Genomic DNA, 19,001 nt, shown 5'->3' on the forward strand with positions numbered 1-19,001 from the left:
CTCACTCTCTCTCTCTCAAATAAATAGATAAAATCTTTAAAAAAAAAAAAAAAAGCTGGGAGATACACACTAAACTATCGGTAGTGGTTATTTCCTGGGAGCATGACTAGAGATGGGAGGTAAGGTACTAGTCATTTTACTGTAGTTTTGTACAGATTTAATTTGTCACAATTTTTGGCCTTTTATAATTAAATGAGAGAGAGATTAAAAAGATGACTAGCCCAGCCCCTACTTAATCAGCTGCAAATTCAAAAACTGGCTCAAAAATTAGCTGAAACAAAACATCGATGCCCTAGACAGTCTGGACCCAGGACCCACTACATAACTTGCAGGGCCCATAAAAAATTCCTAAGTACTCAAAGATGGCAACAACATACTATTAAACCGAAGAGGTCTTTCTAGGCCCAAGGCCCCATGAAGCAGCCCGGCTGGACCCAAGAGCCCCCTCTGGGTCCCTCCTACGACAGGGACTCTTCCTACAGCTTTCACGCTGCCTGCCCCACCTGAAACTGGGAGGCACAGTCCTTTCACCCAACAGTAAAACTGCTTCTAGGTGGGTCTGGTTGGGTTTTCAAACTTTTCATCTCTACCCTTCCCCCTCACTTGGTTGCAATCTGCGCTTCTTAAAATCTGGCAGCAATCCCAGGCCGTGTTGCTGTGTCACTTTTCAGCCTTGAGCAACCATTTCTAGCCAAGCAGTGATCTCCCTGCACGGAGGGTATAAAATGGAGGTGCCCTCAGAATGCTACAGGAGAAGGAGGGCAAGAGAAGGAGTACCATCTGGGAAAAACCCTCTCCACCATCACTACCCCCCGACCTTGCACTTCCTATCCCATTTCATTTAATTTAGCAAAACCATTTTGAATCCTGTTTACTGTGTGCCAGGCATTGTGCTAAGTGCCAGGAATATTAATTGAGTAAACATTTTTTGAATGTTTACCATGAGCTAAGGATGGCACTAAGCATTCTGCATGCACTGTTTCATTTAATCCTTACAGCAGCAAAAGGTCTTTCCTCTTTTACACACTAATAAATCTGAGGCACAATGACTGAGCAGTACAACAGGGACCTGAGGCACTCTGCAATGTTGTGCTGCCTCCCTTAAGAAGCAAACCAAGGCAAAATTTAAACAAACCTAGCCTCCCTCTCCACATTTTCTCAGACAAGATCAGATCAAGTCCACCCGCATTAGCTCAGAACATTTCCAAGGCCAGTCCTTTTTACAAAAATGCTGTCATCACCTCCCTTTTGGTTCCACATTTCTAGACAGTTTCCAATCCTACTAGAAATGAAAAAGAAATTTAGGATACAAAATCAATATACAGAAATCTGTTGCATTTCTGTACACTAATAATGAAGTAGCAGAAAGAGAAATTAAGAAAACAGTCCCATCCCTTTTACAATTGCACCAAAACAAAACAAAAAAACCTGCAAACCGCTAGGAATAAACTTAACCAAGGAGTCAAAAGACCTGTACTCTGAAAACTTTAAGACACTGATGAATGAAATTGAAGATGACACAAACAAATGGAAAGATATTCCATGCTCATGGATTGGGAGAAAAAATATTTTTAAAATATCCATACTACCCAAAACCATCTACAGATTTAATGCAATCTCTATCAAAATACCAGCAGTATTCTGTTTTTTTTTTTTTTTAAGGTTTTCTGTATTTATTTGATAGAGAGAGAGCACAAGCAGGGGGAGTGGCAGGCAGAGGAGAAGGAGAAGCAGGTTCCCTGCTGAGCAGGACCCTGAGATCATGACCTGAGCCAAAGGGAGATGCTTAACTGACAGAGTCACCCAGGTGCCCCTACCAAAAAGCATTCTTCACAGAACTAGAATAATCCTAAAATTTGGAACCACAAAGGACCCTGAATAGCCAAAGCAATCTTGAAAAAAAGAACAAAACTGGAGGCGCCATAATCACAGATTTCAAGATACACTACACAAAGATGTAGTAATCAAAACAGTATGGTATTGACACATAGACCAATGGAACACAGAGATCAATGGAACAAAATAGAGAGCCCAGAAATAAACCCATGATTATATGGTCAATTAATCTTTGACAGAAGAGGTGAGACTGTGCAATGGAAAAAAGACCATCTCTTCAACAAATGGTATTGGGAAAACTGGACAGCTACATGCAAAAGAATTAAAATGGATCACTTGCTTACACCATACACAAAAATAAATTCAAAATGGATTAGGGACCTAAAGGTGAGAACTGAAACCATAAAAATCCTAGAAGAGAACACGGGCAGTAATTTCTCTGACATCAGCCATAGCAACATTTTTCTACATATGTCTCCTGAGGCAAGGAAAACAAAAGCAAAAATAAACTATTGGGACTACATCAAAATAAAAAGCTTCTGCATAGCAAAGGAAACAACCAGCAAAACTAAAAGGCAACCTACTGTATGGGAGAAGATATCTGCAAATGATAGCCGATAAAGGGTTAGTATCCAAAATATATAAAGAATTTATACAACTCAACACCCAAAACCCAAATAATCCAATTAAAAAATGGGCAGAAGACATGGACAGACATTTCTCCAAAGAAGACATTCAGATGGCTAACAGACACATGAAAAGATGCTCAACATCACTCATCATCAGGGAAATGCAAGTCAAAACGACAATGAGATATCACCTCACACCTGTCAGAATGGCTAATATCAAGAACACAAGAAATAACAAGTGTTGGCAAGGATGTGGAGAAAAAGGAAGCCTCATGCACTGTTGGTGGGAACAAAAACTGGTGTGGCCACTGTGGAAAACAGTATGGAGATTCCTCAAAAAATTAAAAATAGAATTACCATTTGATCCAGTAATTCTACTCCTAGGTATTTACCCAAATACAAAAACACTAATTCAAAAAGATATAGGTACCCCTATGTTTATTGCAGCATTATTTACAGTAGCCAAATTATGGAAGCAACCGAGTGTCCATCACCAGATGAATGGATAAAGAAGACATAAAAATTTTTTTAAAAAAGATGTGGTATATGGGGTGCCTGGCTGGCTCAGTTGGTTGAGGGTCTGCCTTTGGTTCAGGTCATGATCCCAGGGTCCTGGGATGGAGCCCCAAGTTGGGCTCCCTACTCAGCAGGGAGTCTGCTTCTCCCTCTGCCTCTCCACCCCCTGGCTTGTGCTCTCTCTCTCTCTTGCTCAAATAAAAAAAAATAAAATCTTAAAAAAAAAAAAAAGAAATGGTATATATGTACAATGGAATATTACTCCACTATAAAAAAGAATGTCATCTTGCCATTTGCAACATGGATGGATCTAGAGGGTAATAATGCTAAGTGAAATAAGTCAGAGAAAGACAAATACCATATGCTTTCACTCATATGTGGAATTTAAGAAACAGAAAAAAGAAAAAAAGAAAAAGAGACAAAATAACAGACTCATTTATAGAGAACAAACTGATGGTTACCAGAGGGAAGGTAGGTTGGGGGATGGGAGAACTAGGTGATGCGGTATTAAGAGTATAATTATCATGATGCTAAATAATGTGTAGAATTGCTGAATCACTATATTATACACCTGAAACTAATATAACACTGTATGTTAACTATACTGAAATTTAAAGTTTCCAGTCTTTGGTTTAGGTGGGGAAAAACACTAAGTTGATAGTTCATGAGCTTGTCCTGACATATTATAGGATGATTTCTGAAGATTCAGCAGAGGTAAAGGGGCTCAGTAGAGCTTCTTTTCTTAAAAAACCAACCAACCAACCAACCAACCTTCTGGTGGCTCTCCACTGTCAACAGGTGAAACTTCAAGATGTTTAGCAGGATTTTGAAGGCCCTACAAAATCTAATTCTTGTCTACCTTTCTGATCTCATTTCCCAACAGTCCTTTATCCCTTCCACCCACCAAGTGTACTCATTCTATTCACCTAGATTATGCATTTCTGATTTTTGTTGTTTTGTTATTGTTGTGTTGTTTTGGGGGGTTTTTTTGATTGGTTGGTTGGTTGGTTTTCTAGAGAGAGAAAGAGCGCATGCATGCAGACCCTGACATAGGGCTTGATCTCATGACCCTGAGATCATGACCTGAGCTGAAATCAAGAGTCAGATGCTAAACCGACTGAGCCACCCTGATTTTTGGTGGTTTTTTTTTTTACAGGTATTGTTCACTTTGTCCAGAACTCTCTCTCTTCCATTCCATATCCTACATACCATCCTTCACTACCCAGTATTAAATGTCATAGTCTCTGAGATGGTCCCCTAAATCCCCAATTCCATCTTCTGGGTTTCCACAACACCCAGCATTCATGGTTGCTGAAAGAGGGTTTAGGACCCATGAAAACAATTCTGGGGGCCCTCTCAGGAAAGGTGGACCAGCTTATCACATTTACATGTAGTTTGTACTGATTACAATATAGGTAGACTCTGGGTCCCATTCTGGACTGATAGGCCCTGGTGGTTTGTCCCAGCTTCCTTCCTCATTGGCCCTGCCTGTGCATGGCACTATCATGGTCCTTATCACATGATACTGTAATATTTCTACCTTATTTCCTTACATTTCTATCTTCCCCCACTAAAGTATGAGGACAGGACTGTGTTACTAGATAGGCTAACTTTAAATAGGTGCTTAATGTTTGTTTAATGACTATACAGAGTGTTCTAACCAAATTCTGTATTAAAGCCAAGCCAAGGAAAGTACTGTTGGATAGGATACTCTAATACTTCACACGTGTGTGTGTGTGTGTGTGTGAGAGAGAGAGACAGACAGACAGACAGAATGAATGAATGAACAGGGAATTTAAAAGAGAATGCTGGTGGTGGTGAATGGTGGAGTTCTAGGAACCTGCCTGTGAGGTGGGTTTTGTGAGGAGGATCTTTCTAGTGCTCCTCAAATTACAACCATTTAAAGGGTTAGTATCCTAAATGCAGGGTTGCAACCTTGAGTGAGAGAAGACAAAGAAGTAATTTAGATCTCTAAATCCTTAGATTTACAGAGAGCTCATTCTTACTAAAGAAATTTTCCCAAAGCAAATATTAGAATCAATTTATACTTGGTCCAACAGTGGGAAACTGACATGGTCCTGATGACTGAAACACAACCCCACTCACTGCAGGCTGCACGGACAACAGCTGGATTAACATCTTGGTGATGCAATCCCCTGTAGAGGGGATGCTGGCCTCCAAGGAGGTTCTTTCATGGGTCTCATGCCTAATCACTGTCAGAGGCATGGGGAGTGATCTGGTCTCCAGTCAGGGCTGCTGAGGATGCTGAGAGGCTCTAGGCTTTGGAGGTATCTAGTTTGTTTGGATCTCAAGGAGGTAGCTAGTATGAGAATAGGTCTTTTATGCAAAACGCTCCTAAAAAACACACAAACAAATCCTGTGTCCTGTGTATCCACAGACCTAACCCCTGTCCCTGAGACAGGACGTCACACTCAGGAAAAGCATGTGAATACTGGCTGAAGTATCTCCTCCTCCGAACTGCCCACAACCCCCAACACACACATGCACACCAATCAGGCTCTGTACTTTCTTCTTCAGGGAAGTCCTGAATACATGTTTCAATCTGTTTTCACCCAGACACAGATGCTAGATGCATACACAGGGCAGGCAATATGCACTGTCCCTATCTCCTGGCCTCACCCCAGGGACAGTGACTTTTCCACTGGCTACCATGCCCTTTAACTGACTCCTTCCAGATCAGGCTGTGGGTGATCCGAAGAGTTCCTGTCCTCTCCTGTCTGGTCTCTAACTCTTGGGAAAATACTCTCAGGCCTGGGGCAGAACAATATCTCTAAGCCTTTAACATAACAATGTACCATCTTCCTCCTGTCTCCCCATTTTCACCTCTGCCCATAGAAAAGAGACACCCAGCAACCAATACTTTCATCCTTAGGCAATGGGCTAGGAAGGGGGCTCTCACCTTTAGCTCCATTTCCATACTTACTCTTCCCAGGAAGAAAAAGTTATCTGTCCAGCTGGGGAGATTACCATAAATCATATTTCAAATGGATCATGCTTTTTTGATTGGGGAAAGTTAGCAATAACAGTCACTGTTTTTTCATAATATACCTCTCCTCTGACTCTTTTCCACTCTCTGCTCTAGCTCTGTTTGGTAATCAAACCAGGATAGTTTCCCCTCCTCACCAAGGGAGTGGTCTGCCATTCTTGATTTTCCTCCCTTGTATTTGGGAGGTAGAGGCCCTGCCATATTCTCCAGACCATCTTTACCAATAATAAATCTGATTCTGAACTTTGATTCCTTAGTTGGCTCCTTGTATCTATTCTTAATTAGTTAAGACTTAGAGGGAAAGAAAGGTGATTAATTCGTCTCCAGCAAAGTTCTGACAATTAATAATAGCCTTCAAAGCTGTGTAAAGTCTGGTCCACACTGGACTCTCTTTACACCTCTTCATGGTCCTAATATGCACTTTATTTTACTTTCACCTCTACTGAAGTTTACAACACACAGATGCACACAGCCACGTCTGCCTGAACATGAAAGACCCTGTGGTAGGCAGATAATGGTCCCCCAAAGACGCCAATATCCTAATTTCTGAAACCTGCGAATGTTATGTTACATGACAAAAGGGACTTTGCAGATGTGACTTAACTGAGGATGTTGAGACAGATTATCCTGGATTATCCAAGTAGGCCCAATGTAATCACCAGGGTCCTTATAAGGGGAAGAGGGAGGCAGGAAAATCACAGTCAGAGAGAGATTTGCAGATGCTATCCTGTTGGCTTGGAAGATGAAGAATCCAGGAGCCCAGAAATGCAGGCAGCCTCTAAAAGCTGGAAAAGACAAGGAAAGAGACCCTCCCCTAGAACCTCCAGAAGGAATGGAACCCTGCTGACATCTTGATTTTAGTGCAGGGAAACCCGTTTTGGACTTCTGATTTCCAGAACTATGAGATAATAAAGTTGTATTGGTTTAAGCCACCTAGTTTACGGTAATTTGGTACAGCAGCCCCGGGAAACTAATACAGATTTTGGTACCTGGAGGTGGGGTCCTGCTATTAGAAATAACTAAAAATGTTGATGTGGCTTTGGAATTGGGCAATGGTCAGAGATTGAAAGAATTCTAAGAAGCATGAGATCAATTGCCTAACTTACTTTGAACAGACTCTTAGTAGAAAAGTAGCTACTAAGACTCTGCTAGAGAGGACTCAGAAAGACATGAGAAATGTTAGAGAAAACATACCATCATCTTAAGGAATACCTAAATGATCACGAACAGACTGTTAGTAGAAATAGGACATTAAAGAGCCTGTCAGTGACAGCTCTAAGGCAAATGAGAAACAGGTTATTGGAAACTGAAGGAAAGTGGATACTTGTTATATAGTAACGGGAATCCACCTTGATTTTAGCCCAGTAAAACTTCTGACCTCCAGGGGCACCTGGGTGGCTCAGTCGGTTAAGCGGCTGACTTCTGCTCAGGTCATGATCCTGGGGTCCTGGGATCAAGCCCCACGTCCAGCTCCCTGCTCAGTGGAGAGCCTGCTTCTTCCTCTCCCTCTGCCTGCCACTCTGCCTACTTGTGCTCTCTCTCTATCTCTCTGTCAGATAAATAAATAAAATCTTTAAAAAGAAAGAAAAAACTTCTGACCTCCAGAACTGTACAATAGTAAATTTGCATTGCTTTAAGCCATGAATTTTGTGGTAATTTGTTATAATAGTAATGAGAAACTAATACAGACCCCACAATCAGCCTGGAACTCAGACAATGAATAGTCCTCTCCAAGGTACCAAAATATTCCCTTCATCTGGCACGTAGGACAAAGTATCAGTAGTGTGTTAGTTAAGAGCACAGGGTTCACCAGCAGGCAGACATGGGTCCAAATATTGCCTTTGCCATTGTATTCATTAATGAGTCATCAGATATTAAGCATCACTGTGTGCTAGACACCTTGCTCGACATTGGGAATAAAACAGTGAGCAAAAAACACTAAATGTGTAGACGTATGGAAGTCACTTAATTCCTATGAGTCTCAATTTCCTTATCTAAAACATGGGAATAACAATGTGTTTCTCTCCTGTTTAAGTATGCAATGCATATAAAGTGTTATCATAGTTTTAATACATAGTAATTCATTAAGTCTTCCTTTCTCTTGTTCTAAAAGACTGTTTTACAACAACAGGGGGCAACAGCACAGGATTTAAAGACTCTGAAACTTCAACAACAAAGACCCTCTCATCAACATACATACTTCCTTGCTAATAGGTATGTGTATCCCATGGCTCATCATCAAACACAAAGCCAATATCATAGGCTCAAAGGTGTCCACCTCAGGGCTGTCTACGTACCTGGTGATACTCTTTTGCCCCCAAAACTCTCTGACATGCAATTTGGTGTGCATGATGTAATGTAAATCATCCATTCACACAGGCTGAGGCTTTTAGCCTTGCTACAAACTTTTGGGTAATCCTAGATGATTATGGGGACAGAGATGTGACACATGTGTTTTGGGTAAGACAGCACCTATAGGGCAGAATCAAAAACATAAAAGAGAAGACTTGGGAAGTGTCACCTCACTACTCAGCCTGGCACATGATGCTGACACGGGATTGGTCCAATGTTGGAAGTGAGCACAAACTGGCAGACTTTCTTGGACTGTCAACAACAAACTTGTTTGTTCAGACTTTCTTCATTTTTTAAGTTTGTTTGGGTTGTTTTACATTCACTGGCAGCTGTAATCTAGAGGCCCAGGTACACTGTTTGGGATTCAGCAGTCAAGAGCCACAACTCTAGTAACAATAAGCTTCTCATCATCCCTGTTTTCTTGCAGATACAAATTTAGTTCCTAAAAATTGCCTTTTTATACCCTAACCTTCTAGAGTTACACTTGTGAGTCTGACTTCTACAAAGCTCTCAATTTCCTGTTTCCATACTGATACAAACATCCTTTTAAAAAATTTATTAAGTTTAAATTTTAATTCCAGTATAGTTAACACACGGTGTTATACTAGTTTCAGGTGTACCCCTTTCCCCCTTTATTTCTTTTGGTATTGCCATCCTCAGGACTGTCTTCTCCCATCCTTCACCTAGCCCACTCCCCTGGAGATAGACCATTCCAGGCAGGGCTACTGCTGAGGAAACTCCTAGTCTCATTGAGATAAGAGTGGAATGGCATTGATCTCTGCTTCCTCTCCTTTCTTTTTTTTTTAAAAGATTTTATTTATTTATTTGAGAGAGAGTGAGCAAGAGAGACAGCATGAGCAGGGGCAGAGGGGGAGGGAGAAGCAGACACACTGCTGAGCAGGGAGCCCAGTGTGGGGCTCAATCCCCAGGACCTTGGGATCATGGCCTGAGCCGAAGGCAGACGCTTAACGGAATGAGCCACCCAGTCACCCTCCCTCTCCTTTTTTGACTGTGGGTAACAAGCTCTAAGTGTAGAGACAGAAGACGCTCCTCTCCAGTCCACATGCTCAAGTCCAGGTCTCCCGGCAATGAACTCTCTTATGGCCCTTTCCTAGGGGCCCTTAGGCTCTAGCCAGTGCTTGACCTAAATATGTTTCTCCAAATTAGGCAATGACCTTTTCAACTCAAAGTTGACTGCCTCTGTGAAAATGAACATTTCAAGTTCTTTTGGAATCTGGGCTGAGTTTCTCTGAAAATATTTGTAATTAAAGACCCTTGTTGGGGCGCCTGGGTGGCTCAGTTGGTTAAGCGACTGCCTTCGGCTCAGGTCATGATCCTGGAGTCCCGGGGTCAAGTCCCGCATCGGGCTCCCTGCTCAGCAGGGAGTCTGCTTCTCCCTCTGACCCTCCCCCCTCTCATGTGCTCTCTCTCTCTCATTCTCTCTCTCAAATAAATAAATAAAATCTTTAAAAAAAAAAAAAGACCCTTGCTATTGCTGGGGACAGGCTTTCATTTCTATTTTACTAGAATTAGTGAGGCTTCAGGAAATGCTTGCTAGAGCTGCAAGCTTAAAGTAATTACAAGCCATTACCTCTCTTCTGCCCTCAACCCAGGTTATAAGTAGGTACTTTTTGTCTAAGCACCTCTCAGGAAGGAGCTCTGAGCCCACCAATTCCAAACAATCCAAGCCATCTTTCCTCCAGAATCAAGTACAGACTCTCACTTCTACTTTGCCACAGGGCTCTCAGGCTACACAGGTAACCTGTCATCTTTGAGCCAAGTCACGTGGCAGACTTGGTAACCGCTGCCCTTCCTTGATCCTTTGAGACACTAGAATCTTCCCGGTAGAAACCTGAATTTCCCTTTTGATAAGGGGTTTAAAAATTTAGCTACAAACTATGGTGTACAGATAAAACTAGGAGAGAAGGTAATTTGGAAAATCTATTGTCCCATGCAATACTCCTAAACAAAAGAAGGATAAAAGTGTATTATTTTCCTAAGACATTATTCAAAAGTTGTTTCTCATGATGAAGTTTTCAGGGGCCAGACTGTATACTCCAGTGACACATTAAATGGATCAATGATAACCTAAGGAACTATAATGAGTATCCATTTCCTGACCCTGCATTAGCTGCTTCTCTGCATCTGTGGGATTTGAAGGAAACTGGAGGCTAAGGGAACAGTTCTTGCTACTCTTCTCTCCTCACTATACCCTCTAAAATGTATGCCCAGGAGCATACACTAGAGTGCAGATGGGACTTGATTTTCAGGAAGCATATGAACTCTGTTTTGGGCCACTTTTAAAGAAAAAAATTTATTTATTTTGTATCATGTTTCCAACCCTGACTATATTCTGCCCAGAGCTAACCAATCCTGGAGAAAATGGTGTAGAAAAAAAATGAGAGCGGTGGAGGAAACACAGGGTGGAGGGAAAGAATTATCTCAGAATCAATTTATTAAACAAAAATGTTTAGGGATGCCTGGGTGGCGCATTTGGTTAAGTGTCTGCCTTGGGCTCGGGTCATGATCTCAGGGTCCTGGGATGGAGCCCTGCATCGGGCTCTCTGCTCAGCAGGGAGTCTGCTTCTCCCTCTCCCTCTGTGCTTGTGCTCTCTCTCTCGTTCTCTCTCTCTCAAATAAATAAAATAAAATAAAATAATAAATGGAAATGTTAATTTGGCGAAAACCAGAAAGTTTTCATTCTAATTTTTTATTTACATGACCATTAAAAATAGACAGTGCAGGGTGTTCTTCTAAAGGAGGAGGCAAATGTGAATGAATAAAGCCAGCAAAGACTTAAGTTTCATTGCTTCTCCTAGGTAGAGGATTCTAATTCCCTTTTCCCACCCTGTCTTGCTCCCTCCCTCCCTCCAGGCCAGGTCAGAACACAAAACACAAGCTACACAGAGAACTCCAGCAGACATGATGAGACCCAAAGCCCCAAAAAGTAAAAGTGCACCTTACGAGGACTCACATTCCTCAGCTAGAGACCTCTCAACCAGGCTGGCACTCTGGCCCCGAGATGCAGGTGGGAGCGGAGGACGCCAATGCCAATGCGCGAGCTGCCTCACACACACAGATCACTGATCTCATTTTTTTTCCTAATAAGGATCTGTACACACCTCCCAGGTCTGTGATTGCCATGACAACAGCCGAAGTTGAGGGTGAGCAGGTTAGTGGAACAGCAGGCTTTCTAAATTCTCAAACAAGGCCTGAGGCTGCACTCACTCAAGAAGTGGAAAAATTCGTGTTGGCAGTGCTCCTATATGGATTCCAAAAAAACTCAAGGGTCATGGCTTCTTTCTGAGAAGAATCAGAGATGGAGACTACATGAAGCCCCTTCTTGGAAAGTTGATTTTGTCAGAGGTAGGAATCCCTAAAACAAATAAAAGCATGAATTCCCCGCCCCCATAAAACTAGGGCACATAAACTGTGTCCATCATCCACAGAATAAAGACATATGGCAAACCAGGGCAAAAACAATCCCTCAGGGACATAAAAAAACAGGTGCGTTAAGAAAAATCTCTAGAACAGAGCCCTCCCACAGAGACTACTCAGAACAAATCAGACCTAAATTCTCAATGTGAAAGACAGACTCATACCTTGAAAAATCCCCAGAAATAGCTACCATCTACCAATCGTTATTCTCTAGGTTCTGTAACATGCGTGTATTATCTCATTTAATTCTTGTTACAACCTTACTAAGTGGACACTACTACTATCTTACAGAGAAACTAGGAATCAGAAAAGTTACATAAGGGACTTTGAACTGCACAGTGACAGAGATAGAATTCAAAGGAGGGTTACTCTGACCTGGAGCCTGAACTCTTAGTGATTCTTTCTCTGATACAGGAAAGGGTTCCTGCTTCCTGCAAGAATCATGAGTCGATGCCTTCCTCGCACGACTTCTGAGCCTCCAAAGATATCGCACAACCTCAGGAATATTTACTCTTCATTCTACACCAGTTCTTAAATTTGGGGTACACTGGGATAACACGGAGGGCCTGTTAAAACACAGATTTCTGGGCCCCACTCTGAGAATTTCTGATTCAGTAGGAATTAGGGCAGCTGCTCCAAGTACTATACTTTGCGAACCACTGTCTGGTCACTCTAAACTAAGGTCCCCTCCGCCTCCCTGCCTGAGTCATCTGGCCTGCCTAATTAATCTTCCATTTCCTAGGCCCCCAACCCCTGGGGTCTTCCCTGACAAGCTACGGCGTTATCTTCGGCAGCGCGATGTGTTTTGGAATTCCCTGAGCTCTTTTGAAAATAGTATCTCCCACTCCAAAAATAATCTGTTGCCTTAGGTAATGAAAAGTAGAAAAGGGGACCCCTGGAAGAACCAGTAGGGAATAGCAAAGCAGCCTGGTGCACTGAAGCCTGACTGGCTCTCTCAAAGGCAGGGGCAGTCTTCTTATAACCTCTCAGGCTTCCCTCTAGGAACTGATCACAAGAGGGCACTCATTAAAACCTCTTCAGAACATTCACATTGAGAAAGTGAGAGTTGCAAATGTGAATGACTGGCCCTTTAAAGCACCGCCCCCAACACATCCCTCCCTCTGAAGAAGAAGCTGTAACTGGATGCCGCGCTCTCCCTCCTCAGCCCATTTTCTTTCTCTGCTCAGTCTCAAGGGAAGCTGCTCAAGAAGAAGCCCTTCGTCCGGGTCTGCTCACACAGAGGCGAGGCTGGAGAAGGGGGCCAGTAATCAGGATTAACCGATTTGATGCCTGACTTGTTTATCCTGCCAGGAACATCACCTGGTGATGTCCCCATTGATCCTTTCAGAGGGTGACATCTTATCCTAGGTTTTTGTGGACTGTGAAGAGAAATGAACAGTTTAGTGACAAAGCAAAAGAATGCATCAGTGGAGGAAAAACAACCGCAAGGAAGACATGTGAATGAGGACTGGTGCATAGCTGGGCCCTCTCTCTTCATGCCCGCCGGCTACAGCTCTTTTAGGAGTGAGAAGGTAGTGATTCATGGGTGGGGGGGTCTCAGACACAAGTGTAAGGAGACCCAGGCAACAGGAGGAAGCCTTCTGGAAGCAACTGCACCTTCATCGTGAGGGAGCAACAGAATCAATGAAAGGCAGGCTCTTCTTGGGACTGGAAACAACAAGGTTTCTTGAAGCATTTTCCTTTTCTTTGGGCAGAACTAATGAAGCCTCCTCATTCCATCCCCAGAAGGACAGCTGGGGTTGGGGGGTAGGGAGAGTGCCTGGACTGTGCAGATGTCACGATGATCCAGACAACCTTAGAGGGTGTGTCTCTGGGTCCAGAAATGAGAATTACTGAATTCTGGCCACCAGGTCATCAGCCAAGGCCACATCATAGATTGCACAAAACTATTCCAGAAAAAAAAAGAGTGAGAAAATTAGGCATTTATTAATATTATATGTCAAACACTATATTCAACTTCCTTTCTTCTTTAGTAATCATGGCAACTCATTAAGATGGGTGTTATCATTATACCCAGTTTATAGTTGGGGTAATTAGGAAAACATGAATTTAAGCAATGTGCTTATTCAGCTGACTCCAAATCATAACCTTAATCCTTATGCCATATTCCCTAATGACAGCGCAGAACATATTTTGAGTCCTAAAACCTGAAAGTGTCAAAAGGACAGAGCAGAAGGCAGAGGGGCATCCTTTGAACTCTATGTCACCGGTGAGGAGGTGTGCTGAAAAGTATGGTTAGATCACCCATGGGCTACTTGCAGGATGGAAGCTCTGTCCAGCCCAGTCCATGAGGACTGTGACTCATGCAGCAGGAACAAGGCACAGTCCTGGACAGAAGGGATTAGACAAGAGGGGTTGGGACAATAGAGGAGGGGAGCAGTGGAGACTCCTTCCTTATCTTCTGTCAAGAAGATGGGTTCCTAACATTCTTTCAAATCTGAAGCAAAGAGACCTGGGCCAGATGCAGATGAAATAATCAGCGGACAGTTGCTATTGCCCATTTGCCTAGGAATGTACACCCACCAGCATCATCAAGGAAAGGGAGAATGTATTCAGACTTAGTTCCTGGCTCTGTGAGAATAGGAAAGCCCTGAAACGAAGGCAGGTGAGCAGGACATGGGTGTAAGCTGCTTAGCTCTTACCATTCCAGATGCCTCCCAGCCTGCAATACTTGGCAGCCCAACGCCCCTTCCTCCTCCATCATTTCTTCACTCCATCACTGGCACTGGGGCTGCAGATTTGTCAATGAACTATTTTATGTCCCTCTCCTTGCCATCTGGCAATATTACCGTCTAATGAATTGCTTTAACTTGTGCATTTGTTCGGTTTTTTTTTTTTGACAAATGTGACTTTTAGTTGAATCATGCAACATTCATAAATAGCAAATGCTGGCTGATTAGAATCAACAAAAGCCCTTAGTGTTGCCAGCAAAAATGGGCCCTTAGCTGCACATGTTATTCGGATAGCCCAATCATTTGAAAGGCACCTGATTATTTTTGGAAAGAATGTTTCACACGCACACTTATGTCATCTGTAATATATGTATTTGAATTTGGATGGGTTCTTGCAAGCTAGCCATGCTAGGAATATAAGTGCTACATACACTTGGATTTGGAGCTAGACACACTTGGGTTTGAATCCTACCTCTGCCACTTACAGACTACATGAACGTGGGTATGTTTCTTACCCTCTCTGTGTCTCCACTTTCTCATATGTGTAATAGACATAATAAATCCCTTGCAAGGTTGTCATGGGGGATAAATAAGATCACATATTTAATGTGCTCGGCACAAAGTCCGGGTAGATTATGGCTCAATAATCAGGAACTATTATTATCATCATGATGTTCTATTAATAGAGGATTATGATAGACACCATTTACAGTCTCTGAAATCTTCCTTTATGAAAACTGCCACAGGGATGGGCCTACATAGCCATATTTTTATTATATGACATTGCTTTAGTGATTAGGCAAGAGTAAGGAAACTAAGGAAATATGAGTTTAAGGAATTTTTCTATGCTCTCCCAGCCACTGGGTTCTTGATCCAATTCGGCAGATTCTATTTCCTGAAAGTATGGATTAGGAATCAGTCCCCATTGGTCCTCTAAACTAAGAAACTGTGAGATGGTCACATGTGTAAATATACATGTCAAGGCAGTAAAAGTCAGTCTGCAGATTGATGTAGATATGCAGAAAAAAGCAGGTCTGACTTTGACCTGAAGTCAAAGAGAGTGGTGCCTCTCATAAAGTTTTCATAACTTTCCACTTCCACGAGAAACTCCATTGCATCTATGTATCTATCTCTAGATCTATGTATCTCCCTTTTGCTTACCACTTTGAATGGGTTTCCATGGTCTTCAACCAAAAGATCTTTGCTAACAGTGTCATCTCTGTGCGTGAGGCCACCAGATCTTCTCTGTGTGGCTCAGATAGCCTAAGCATGTGAAAGATGCCTGGTTACTTTACAAAAGAACTTTACACAAACACACACACACACACACACTCTCTCTCTCTCTCTCCTGTTTTCAATTCTTGAAGGACATTAAGTTGAAAATCAAAATAATCATGTATGTATGTAAGGAAAAGAAGAAAGACTAAAAAGAGAACCATTAACATTCCTGGTCTTAAAAAAAAGCAGGTCATCTGATTGCCTTCTAGAACCCAGCAAGAAGAGAGAGACGTTGGGTCTTTACCTGGTGTTGCGCTGGATACTGTTGGCCACTGCTGATCAGGCCCTCCTGGACCAGCCCGTAGGATGCCAGCCTCCTCTAGGTGCACAGAGCTGAGTAAACACACAGACCCAAATAACGGTTAGACCACAGACGACTTTCCAGATCTCCTTCCACCTGAGAAAGTGCATGCATCTCTGAAGGCAGGGCTGCAGCTAACACACTCTACTCCTACTTGAACCGAAGCAATTACTGCTGAGCAGTCACCTCACACAAACTGCAAAAGCACTGCTGACTTACTGCTTGCCATACTATTCAGGCAATAAACATGTTTTATCTTTATGGCAGTTTTGCTTGTCATTAATGCCACGTGGTGTTCAGTAAATCTAACAGGAAGCCCATCAGAGGGCTAACGCCATTGTAACATCTTAATGCTGAAGCAGGTGAGGTGAGCTTGTTCTCAGAAGCCCCAGGCCTCTCTTGCTGATTCTCTTGTTTCTGGGTCCTCTACAGCAAAGACGAAAACACATGAAAATTATTTGCTGACAACTGCAGCATCACTCCAATTTAGTTACCCAATTACTTCTTAACCTTATTTTCTGTTTTATTCTTTCTGTATCTTTTACTTACAGACAACCCACCCTCCATTTCCTGTAACCCGAGGAAGCCTATCGCCACCACTCACAGATCCCAATTCAGAAGAGATTAATTCGGCATGAACTATTGCAGGGAGTGAGACACGAACTGGGACACCCTTAGAGGCAAGCAGAGATAGAACATAAACCGTTCAGGGATGGAGCAAACGTCATATTCATTTATGTATGTCTAATGCTCGCATATAGGAGACCCTCCTCTATTTGTGGGATGGATGAAGGAAGGAAGGAACAAATGGGACTCTTAAGAGTAAACATCATCCAAGAAAATCCTCATCAGGATTAGAGGATTCTTTTCAAAAAGACATTGGTTCATCTTGCAAATTAAGTTATAAAACTTAATTTTATACTACTATCTGAAGGGTTATATGAGGCAGCAGAGCAGACAATCTTGAACTATTGTGGGGGAAGCCCATCTATCAATTGAATACGCTTTCACTCTTGACTCTGAATAACATATCTAATCAAAATTCACTCATTAAGCTCTGCCCTACTGCGATTCTTCCCTTCATCTACATCCTAGAATCTTCTTTTTTTTCAAATATTAATATCCTTCACGTGTTCCTGGATTCTACCAGCAAATTCTATGGGTTCAATCAGATTCATTCTGGAGATGTAACTACCCTGGAACCAGCTCAACTCAAAGCAGAATTTTCAAAGAAATAGTTGCATGATGTCTGAGGCTGGAACGGCCAAGAAGCCAAGCACATGTATAAAAAGAGAAGAGTATTCTGTACGTTTACAACTAATATATGTTCAGTGTACTCTACTGTGAGGAATAAGTTACATTTAGCTTCAATTTTTATTTCATTCCTTATCCTACTTGTATCTCATGCTATCTTAGTTGAAATCTGAATAGGAGCACACTTGGCTTTTTTTTTTTTTTCCTTTGGAAATGGAATAAGGAAGTGATAGGTTTTAGCATTTTGCTTCAAATGTAGTTTTAAAGGCACATCTCATGGCTTTGATACTTCTCAAGTAAAACACTAGTTCGACTAGGACAGAAAAGGCTGGTATTATAAACCATGCTTTTTCCTGATGTATGGTTTGCAACAATAGCTCAGATGTAGGCAAAAGCATAAGCTGGTCACTAACAAAGAGAAAGAACCCTCCTGACACCTAATATTCCAGCAACTGCACAAGTGTTTCTGGGCTAAAATTATGACCCAGGTTCCAATGTGACATCTCACTATGCCAACTACGGATCTTCAGGCCTTCACTGATTGCTTCTTGTTCAGAAATAGCACCCATTATAATGATTTCTGCTCGACTTGTAATGTAATGCTTGAGAATATGTTAATTTTATTTTACTTTAATGCATTTCTAAGTGGACTCAAAACTAATTTTTCATTAACTTAACACATTTTGTAACATTTTGTAAGCTCTCTTTACAAACTGATGTAGGTTTGGTAAAGATCTACTGAAGTGTTGCCCAGACACTTCGAGGGGCTTAAGTTTAGAGTTTATTTCTTCCTTAAAACTAAATCCTTTTGCTGGTAGTGATCATTAGTTTCTTGGTTTCCAAAGATACTCAAAAATAAAGAATCTTTTATTTGGCCCTATGGCACTAAATCAGCTCTGGGAATAATGGTAGTTAATTAATTACTGTCAAAGAGACAAAGTAGAGACAGCAAAATTATATTTAATCTGAGTCTTAGAGTAATGCTATTACTCTAGGTTCATTTAAAATAAGATAGATTTGGTCTCCAGATATTCAACAAAGGCCTTTCACGTGGCTCATCCTCTATTGACAGCAACGAGAGAGTAACAAGATGGAAAAGATAAGGAGATTCTAATATGGATGAACATGAACAACATGTTGCCAATTATTGTGGTTAATGGATAAAAGAGTCGATGTGTGACAGAAAACCAAGGTAGACAACACGTACCTATATTCAGATCTAAAAGCATCGGTATTAATTATAATTTCTAAGGGAGGGACAGAAAGTATAGCTGGGGAAGGGATAAGGGGAGTTGTAATTATTTCCTTATAGAACTTTCGATGAGAGAAAGTACACAGCAGCCTGTCTCTGTAATTTTACAGGGAACTCTCATTTGCCAGCCCCTGATAAGCATTTGGCACTATTTCCAATGTTCCAAGGAATAGACATGGAGTCAAAAGGAACTACATTCCCCTGGCAAAGTATCTGAAGCCTCTCAGTTTGACAGCAGTTTCTGGCCTCTAGACACAGCATGTGTCTGAGCCATACAAAGTTAAAGTTCTTCTGATTGAAAAGAGGAAGGAACTACATACCTGTGCATTCCTGCTCGGAGGGAGGCAGAGTAACGCCAGTCAGGGTTGGGCTGTCGCGGCTGCAAAATCACAAAGGGAGGTTTTGTTAATAAGGCAAAGCGGTGATCTCCCCATGACTGATTAGC

The 19,001-nt window shown here is 42.0% G+C and overlaps 1 protein-coding gene across 2 annotated transcripts in view; it reads right to left on the reverse strand.

Moving 5' to 3' along the window:
- The window catches only part of PCDHAC2 (protocadherin alpha subfamily C, 2), a 47,579-nt gene that overhangs the window by 15,590 nt on the left and 12,988 nt on the right, over nucleotides 1–19,001 (reverse strand). For both annotated transcript variants that reach the window (XM_081826955.1, XM_006731476.3), the window contains exons 2-3: nucleotides 18,877–18,935; nucleotides 15,994–16,082 (exon numbers count right to left, since the gene is read on the reverse strand). In XM_081826955.1, the coding sequence (XP_081683081.1) occupies nucleotides 15,994–16,082; nucleotides 18,877–18,935 (148 nt within the window). The remainder of the gene's footprint in view (nucleotides 1–15,993; nucleotides 16,083–18,876; nucleotides 18,936–19,001) is intronic.

The sequence above is a fragment of the Leptonychotes weddellii genome, chromosome 7 (assembly GCF_054177405.1).
Source record: "Leptonychotes weddellii isolate Sample4059 chromosome 7, ASM5417740v2, whole genome shotgun sequence".
Lineage (NCBI taxonomy): Eukaryota > Metazoa > Chordata > Mammalia > Carnivora > Phocidae > Leptonychotes > Leptonychotes weddellii.